Source organism: Triticum aestivum, chromosome 1D, assembly GCF_018294505.1.
Source record: "Triticum aestivum cultivar Chinese Spring chromosome 1D, IWGSC CS RefSeq v2.1, whole genome shotgun sequence".
NCBI lineage: Eukaryota > Viridiplantae > Streptophyta > Magnoliopsida > Poales > Poaceae > Triticum > Triticum aestivum.
Window position 1 is genome coordinate 358,425,266 of NC_057796.1, and position 8,884 is coordinate 358,434,149.

General features: G+C 49.6%; 1 protein-coding gene across 1 annotated transcript; it reads right to left on the bottom strand.

The window, feature by feature from the left end:
* Window positions 1-1,503: 1,503 nt before the first annotated feature.
* LOC123182058 (protein root UVB sensitive 6) lies at window positions 1,504-5,737 on the bottom strand. Its single transcript, XM_044594511.1, has 13 exons — window positions 5,300-5,737; window positions 4,458-4,556; window positions 4,262-4,375; window positions 4,089-4,160; window positions 3,889-3,999; window positions 3,670-3,789; window positions 3,432-3,533; window positions 3,268-3,340; window positions 2,808-2,888; window positions 2,665-2,729; window positions 2,454-2,555; window positions 2,164-2,358; window positions 1,504-2,030 (listed from the first exon to the last, which is right to left on the bottom strand). The coding sequence occupies exons 1-13, from the start codon at window positions 5,654-5,656 to the stop codon at window positions 1,962-1,964; spliced, it is 1,560 nt and encodes a 519-aa protein (XP_044450446.1). The 5' UTR covers window positions 5,657-5,737; the 3' UTR covers window positions 1,504-1,961.
* Between the last annotated feature and the right edge of the window lie 3,147 nt (window positions 5,738-8,884).

An 8,884-nucleotide genomic window follows, 5' to 3' on the forward strand; every position in this document is an offset into this window, starting at 1 on the left:
GGCCCAGACCCCTGCGCGCATAGGGTTTAGAGCGGCGTGCTGACCTCTCTGTTGAGCCTAGGTAGGGCTGCGACGTGTTGATCTTCCGAGGCCGGGCATGACACAGGAAAGTGTGTCCGGCCAAATGGGATCGAGCGTGTTGGGTTATGTGGTGCACCCCTGCAGGGAAGTTTATCTATTCGAATAGCCGTGTCCCTCGGTAAAAGGACGACCCGGAGTTGTACCTTGACCTTATGACAACTAGAATTGGATACTTAATAAAATACACCCTTCCAAGTGCCAGATACAACCCGGTGATCACTCTCTAACAGGGCGACGAGGAGGGGATCGCCGGGTAGGATTATGCTATACGATGCTACTTGGAGGACTTCAATCTACTCTCTTCTACATGCTGCAAGATGGAGGCTGCCAGAAGCGTAGTCTTCGACAGGATTAGCTATCCCCCTCTTATTCTGGCATTCTGCAGTTCAGTCCACCGATATGGTCCTTTACACATATACCCATGCATATGTAGTGTAGCTCCTTGCTTGCGAGTACTTTGGATGAGTACTCACGGTTGCTTTTCTCCTTCTTTTCCCCTTTCTATACCGGATTGTCGCAACCAGATGCTGGAGTCCAGGAATTAGAGATCCCGAGGATGATTCTACGTGGAGTTCGGCTTCGAGGAGTAGTTAGGAGGTCCCAGGCAGGAGGCCTTGCCTTTTCGATCGTTGCTACTTTTGTGCTAGCTTTCTTAAGGCAAACTTGTTTAACTTATGTCTGTACTCAGATATTGTTGCTTCCGCTGACTCGTCTATGATCGAGCACTTGTATTCGAGCCCTCGAGGCCCCTGGCTTGTATTATGATGCTTGTATGACTTATTTATGTATTAGAGTTGTGTTGTGATATCTTCCCGTGAGTCCCTGATCTTGATCGTACACATTTGCGTGCGTGATTAGTGTACGGTCAAATCGGGGGCGTCACACGCGCGTCCGGTGATCTTCGCCGCCGCAGCTCCGACCGTCGCAGCGGAGTTGCGACCATCGCCGGGGGAGCTGCAACCGGCGCACACGCTACTGCATGCGCCGAGCCAGCGTGAAACACAGGTGGCCACCGGCGGCGAGGGCAGCAACCGGTGGCAAGGGCGGTGACCGGCGCTGGGGGCGGCCAAGCCCGGTGGTGCTTCGAGTCTGGGTGCCTCGCTCATCCATGGCGGCTAGATGTGTACACCAGCGGAGGAAGAAAATGAGCTGCGTTTGACTTGGTAAGGATTAGATCTGACGGTTAATATAGAGGTAAATCGGGCGGCTGTGGTGCGATCGGGCGGCTGTGGTGCGACCGGCCGAAACTTTCGGCCGGCACACCGGCGCAGATTACTGCCCGAAACCTTTTCGTAGCAAATTTTAGATGCTTTTCTCTAATGAAAACAGAAACACCTGCTGTTCGAGGTCCAATCACAAGCGATGAAAACACACACCCTTAAACAGCACATGAGAAGATTCCAGATCCAAACACAACAGAGATGTTCAAATCAAACAGAGCTCTTCTTTAGGTGAAACTGGCATTTACAACAACCGGAGTCACGGAAACAAAGAGAAACCACAGCACCGCAAAGTTACCGGGGGAAAAAAGTTGCAGTCAGACTCGATACAAGAACTCAGCCGACAGAGACCTAGACCGGCTACAAATAGGTCGGATGTCGGTCTCCATTATACATTACCAGACGCATATACAAGAGCTGGTTAGTCAGTTTTTTTCAGTTAGTTGCAGGACCCTTCGCCATGAGCCAGCCAGCAAACCGCTCTATAGAGTTGAGATGGTACCAAGCTGCAGCCTACTATCCCTACTAGTCTCACCAGAGTTTGGTGCATGCCGAGTACTTGAACTGAATGAAGTGCTATTAACGCGCTGGCTCACATAGGCTCAGATCCAATGTATGAAAGAAATATCTTATCCTGTTGGACAAATGATAATGCTTATATCACTGTGGTGCTACTCCACACAGCCGAGCACGGCCCGGGTTCAGTAGCGAGTCAGACATTATCCATCCCTGTGAGAAAAAATGAGAGTTGTTAGTTTGCATGCCACTGCGGTATGTGGTGGATTTGATCAGGCCATTTGCATGTTAGTAGAATAACAAGAGTGAGAGGCATAATGTTGATGATCCAAGGCAGTTAAGTCACCTGTTCTCTTGCTTTCCTCTTGAATACTCCATACGACGATGTAACAATCTTGCAAGATTCTTCAATGTGTGCTAGGAAGTCCATGTTCAATGGGTTTGGGTTCACATAGTGGTATGACCCCTGATCAGAGTTCATGCGCTTCCGTGCTTTCAGATTAGCATGTGATGCATTAATAAAATGCAGCAACACATGTGCCTGTAAAACGGAACACGTCCGAAGGAGGGTAAATAGTTGCAACCAACCCAAACCAGTGCAATATATTATGGAAGTAGTTTAGGATCCGTGCTTACGTGGAAGGCAGCTTTGAGAATGTCATCTTGCTTTGCTTGGTCCTTGAGCAAAGCATAAACCTTGTCCTTTGCAGGGTTATATGTAACGATGTACCTCTCATCCTGTAATCATATGCATGTCAGAACTTTGCATACTAATCTTTGATAGAACTACAATACAAGGGACGGTAATACCATGGAAGAACACTCAATGGAGTGAACAAGATAGTACCTCAAACAAAGGCCTTGTAGCAACAAATGAAGCAGGTTCCTGAAATGCCTCTCCAAATCTTGATCCTATGAAATTAAAACTGGTCATCAAAAGGTTCTACAGTCAAAATTCATCAACAAATAAATATGATCATAGTTGCAAACCTATGGCCACAGGTTGATGCCTCCAAGGCGGATTAAATATAGTCTCCTCTAAGTTCCCTTCCTTCAATGAAGGAACATGCCCTGCATCGGGAAAATCAGAGACACAAATATAAGACTGGATACTCCTAACTTTCATGGATTTTAAAACTAACTCCATACTTAAATATAATCTGCATACTATATATTATTCAAGAAGTTTTACATTAAAGTTTCTACCCGGTAGAACTCAAGCAGTTTGTGTATTAATGAAATGTCTTCAAACATATTTGGCATTTCTCAAATGTATACACTGTATCCCAAACATGCTGATACCTAATAACCCAAACATGCTATTACGAAACGATGATTGTATGTGATGCGTGCACTATATTTGAGGGGAACTGCCATATGTCCTTTCTTTGACAAACCATGAGAAGATCTGACCAGGAGGAAAGGTTTCTAACAGACAATGCTCACGTACCAGTCTTTATGAAGGAATCCACTGCCACAGTGAATCTTGCCGTATTTAGCGTGTTCAGCACAACAGATCTCACCTGGTAACAGAAATGATATTTGTCTGGTTAGGGGATTAGTTTATCATAGATAATTGGTTATAATAGCAGCAAACAAAAATCAGAAGCAAACCTCCTGATATGAACTAAGCAGATATCCACAAGACAAGACTGCAAATGAAGCCACCAATGATGGATTCCTCTTGGACATTAGAATGCTCATACCAGTACCCAACTTCATAAAAGAGGTAATAAATAAATGTTAGATAGGTAATATATGCACATTTGCATTTTAGATCAGTAATATTCAGAATAATGCAGAAGCCCACAATAAAAAACAGGAGCACTAAATGTAAAATATAAATGGTTACCAGATCAGCAATGTTCCCAACACTTTCTCCTTTAGCAGTAACATCTCCAATATTTTCTCCTTTTGCATATGCCTTGTAAATCGGTGTGCGGGTTGAGGTCGACGTAACAGCAGCAACATTCTGAATAGAGAAAATATTTTTTGTAAGCCCTTTTGCAAGTAATGAAATAATATGTCATATTGATGCCATAACATGTCACAGTAAGGCACGAGGTCAAACCTTGACAACGTTTGCCATGCAAGCCAACGGTAGGAAAAGTTGAGGGAACGCAGCAGTAGCTAACTCTATCCCAGCTCCTAGTTCCATCATGAGATCCCCAGAAAAGCGGAGCTGTAGTGGATTTTGATTTGAGTGAGTCTACTGAAACCGAAATAAATAAATTCAAGAGCGCTGCAAACCACTGGTTTCAAATATTACACCTGCTTTAGGTCATAATCGAATTTCTTCCCTTGACGCGCGAAAAGCATTTTTCCGACACGCCCAGCACCATCCTGTAGTAACAGAAAACAATATAACTGTTAGACAATAACCAAATAACTAACAGTCAAGGTCTCAAGGATGACCACACCACTGATTGGAAGAAACACTTTACCTTGAGTATCCAGTTAATAGCCACAGCACCAGACGTAGCCCTGCTTTGTGAGACTCCTACGGAGTTTAACAAGGCTCTTGTTGTAAATACACTCATTGCGCCGCCAAAGAAATGCTGAAAGGTCAAAAGCAGGATTAAACAAGATATATTCAAATCTAGTAAATGATGCAACTGAACATAAATCTGATCAATATACCTTCAGTGCCCTCCATGTCATGTATGGAACATATGAAGGAGTCACGCTGTCTGGAAAACCTTCAGGCACAACATATGACCTTATGAAGGACATAATTTCCTGCAATAGCACAGTTACATAGCATCATTATTGTAGTTCATCAAGCTCCCATGATCAATCAACAAGACATTAAAAAACCATGATGTGCCTAGCAACAGTGACTAAAAAATCTCAAGGAGTTTTCGCACCATCTAGCAAGCAACTCTAGTTTCCAAGAGACATCGGCGTCACTTTGTCTGTATATTGCAACTTTGCTCCTGAGCAAAGGCCCTAGACTAGATAGCTCAAATCAAATGTATGGTGAAACAAAGCAACAACGCTAGCATTTCCATGAAAGCAGAAGTTAACCAAATGGAGATAGAAGTGATCACTAAATGATGAAACTTAAAATTATACATTACAGATCAATTAGGGTGAATCACAAATGAACAAGTAGTGAACCAGTCATCACCATATCCACCAGCCTAACATTTCTAATTCAACTAACTGAATCAGCAGCCAGCAAGAGACAAAAAACAACCAACGGCGAGACTACTCCTCCGTTATTCCTCAAGCAAACACATACAGCCTACAATTCTGGATCCGCATCCGCAAAATCGAAAATATCCCCACAACAACCCACGTACAGGTACAATTAACAACGCCTTACCCTAAAAAAGCAATCACGCCTTGACACATCCTAAACAGAACTCGCATCACACCAAATCCAGCAATCCCACTAAATTAGGATCTAGGCATGTGGCGACAGCCACACGCGTGGGCATAGCAATCGCCAATCAAATAGCACCGGTGGTAGAAATTACCTCGGCGGGCGGCAGCGGAGACTGGAGCGGCACGGCCCTGAAGGTGGCCCCCACCGGCGCGGCGGAGCCGCCCCTGGCCCTGGCGCTGACCCTCCCCGTCTTCCCGGCGGAGGACGCGGCGCCCTCGACGACGTAGCTCCACCGCCTGCCCTCCACCTCCTCGAAGCACAGGACCCCGTCCACGGCGGCTGCGGGCGCGGGCGCCGACATCGCCGGCGCCCTCGGGGGCAGCTCGGCGTCCCTGACGGCGCCGCGCACCGCGTCCCTCACGGCAACCCCCTGCGGGGGCAGCGTGATGGTCTGCGTGGCCGTCGCCGCCGCCGCCGCCGGCCGCTTGAGCCCCATCGCCGGAGCCATCGCGGTGGTGCGGGGTGGGTGGCTGGGGGGTGAGATTTAGATGGGTTTGCGAGTGGTGAGCGATACAGCGAGGCAGTCTCGCCGAGGAGAGAGAGGGACGACTTTATACCCCCGAGGCCGGGGGAAATACAGGGGAGACTACGCAGCCCAGCACGCCCGCGGACGCTACGTCGCAGCACGGTCCGCCCTGCCGCTGGTATGTGGGGCCGGGCGTGTCCTGCGCCCACACTGTCATTGGGGGAGGAGGAAGCCGGGTGGCCCGTGGACGGGTGGTCGGCTGCTGGTGCCAGCTTGCGCGGGTTGCTACGCGTACCGCTGTGATGCCCCGTCGCCAAGGCAGCGCTGCGGGACCGGATGGTGTGTGGGGCCCTTGTTTCAGTGGCTAACGGATGCCTGTGGGCACGAGGGGTGGGGGGCGGCTGCTGGGCGGTTGGCTGGTGCACCGTTGGAATAGAGAGAGGGAGGGAGGGAGGAAATGGTGGGGCTTATATTTGGCTTGTGATATTTGTGCTTCGTTCGATTATTTTTCGTGGCGTCAGGGCGATGTGGTTTGTGAGACGCTGCTCTCAGCAATGGGACGCACCATGTGTAGTTGTTTCGGAGAGACGGAACATGTGCGTCGTTTGGAATTTGTCTTGCTCTTCGGGATTTTTCATAAACCGAGTGTCAGGGCATCTCCAAGCAAATTTTCTCCTGCCTCCATCCGCGGATACGGAAACCGTCTGCGAATAAGGATGCGGAAGGCCGTCATCCAACATTAGTTGCATACATTTTGATTTTTTTAATAAACTAGATGAAATTCATGCAGACATGACCGGGTTCCATATAACATGACGGATTTCATACAAACAGGAGTAAAACGTTTACATTTCCGACATATTTTAACTAAAAAAGTAAAACTATGTGCACGTACGATTGCGCGGAGCTTCACTCCCACGACACGGATACACTGCAGTAGTCTACGGTCGGCCGCGCCGGATCCCTTTGTCTTTCCCATGTCCGGCAGCTCGCTCACCGGGTTGTCGGGAGACCCGGAGGTATATGCTTCAGCGCAAAGGGTGGCTCGCTTCCCCACCGCTCATCGGAGTAGAACCGCCGGCTAATGCTTCAGTCAAGGGGAAGGGGGGCGCCTCCGCTTCCGTGGAGCCCATGTCTAGCCTCGTTTAAATAGAGAGCGGGCAGGAGAATGCCCGACGTTTGTGTTTAATGTCGGCCCACTCATGAACGGACATGTGGCCGGAGTAGGTTTCTCGGCTTCCACATGGGTTTAATGGAGGCGTGTTCGGCCGGGCGTGCAGCGGGCGGCGCCCTCAGCCGGCGCGTCGCTTCAATGGCGGAGGCAGTGAGAGGTCGCGCCCGCGCTGAGCCGTCTTCAATGTGGAACGGCACGCTCTACAACGGCATGAATGCATGCAGCTAGCGCAGGGCAGGAGGCGCACGCGAGAGGGGGGAGGGGTTTTGGGTGGGTCAGGCGGTCAAAAGCGGGTGTGGGAGTGGTCAGAACTCCCGCAAAGGCCCCCCTCCCACGTTTGTCTCCGATTTGCGGGAGAAATTACGTACGGACTGCGACGCGGACCGATACAGGACCGCGTTGGATGGCTTCCGTGGTCCGGTTAACGCGAACGAGATGTATGCGGGAGGTTGAGGGTCGGCGTTGAAGATACCCTTACTAGAGCATCAAGGTGACGAATAAAGCATGAGGAAATGGGTGTGTGTCGACCGCCTCTGCGACTGTCCAAACAGCAGCCGATCACGCGGTGCAACAACCTCCTACCACTCACACGCGCTTTTGTAATGTGGGTTGTGTTACGTACCGACCAGGTCAAGGAACAATCAATGAGTGTTTGTAACATGAGCCCAACATTGGGCAACTGCAAACCCCAAGGTCAACATGGGCTCATGTTGCAAACCCCTGAGCGCAACATTCGTCATGTTGCAAATGGTGGGTCACAGCTGAATGTCTGACGCAGACAACTCTCTCGTGCGGGATCCAACGGCTCTGGGGACGGCTAAACTGATCCCCGCGTTTGTCGGCCGATGCGTGGCGTGTGCCATAAAACATCCGCTTTCTGCAACAATATGATTTTCGTGGAAACATTGATGATGAGATGATAGAAATGGACAAGGCATGAAGGTCGGTTGTGAGATGGCGGACATCAGCTATTGGTCATGCACCTCTCCGGAAAAAGAAAGCATTTGCATGTTCCGCAATCTTCAACTTTAGCATCTTGTTTTCTAAACACCTCCCGGATATCAATATAGCTCCTCCCAAGTAAGAGCATCTCTAGCAGACCCCATATAATGCCACGACCCGCAAAATAACCGCCAAAATACGGGTTCGCACGTAAAATGTTGCCCGACCAGACCCCGCAAACGCATCCGACCCGTAATTTTTTTTACGGGGCACGGAGTAATTCCCATCCCAACCCGCGAAAAGGCGGGTTCCCCCCTCACCCCGTCGGCGCCCTGTATATAGTGGTAGCGGTTGGCTGGGGGGGACATTTTAGCCCGCGCTTTTCCCCACCCACCGTCGCACCCCCCTCGCCCTGCGCTTTTCCCATCCAACCCCCCCCCCCCCGCCGGGCCGCCGTCCATGATTCCGGCCAAACTAGCCGGCGGGATCATGCCGGAGGGCCGCCAGACGCAAAACTTTCTCACCGCCGCTTCCTCCTGCATCGGAGGACCAGAAGTTGCAGATCGGCGGTTCTTCGTCGCGGCGGCCGGATTTGGCGTTTCTGCCCACCGGTGGCTGCGCCAAGCCATGGATTGGTCGGGGAGCACCCCACGCAGCCCCAGCAAAGCCCCAGCGCCGCATGTAGGTACTGGTTCGTCCTGTAGCTACCGTTGTCGGTTTGCCGGCAAGGATTCGACGGGTGATGTTGCTTGAACTACGTCGGTATTTCCCCAAAGAGGAAGGGATGATGCAGCACAACTACGGTAGGTATTTCCCTCAGTTATGAAACCAAGGTTATCGAACCAGTAGGAGAACCAATCAACACTATGTAAGCGGTACCTACACACAAAGAACAAATACTTGTAACCCGACGTGTAAAAGGGGTTGTCAATCCCTTTCGGGTAACGGTGCCAGAATTGTCAAGTTGACGGGATAAAAATTATGGTAGATTGATAGATGCAAATAACTGCAAATAAAACTCAGTGAGATATTTTTGTGTTTTTGATAATATAGATCTGAAAATAAAAGATGCAAATAGAAGAAAGGGCAAATAG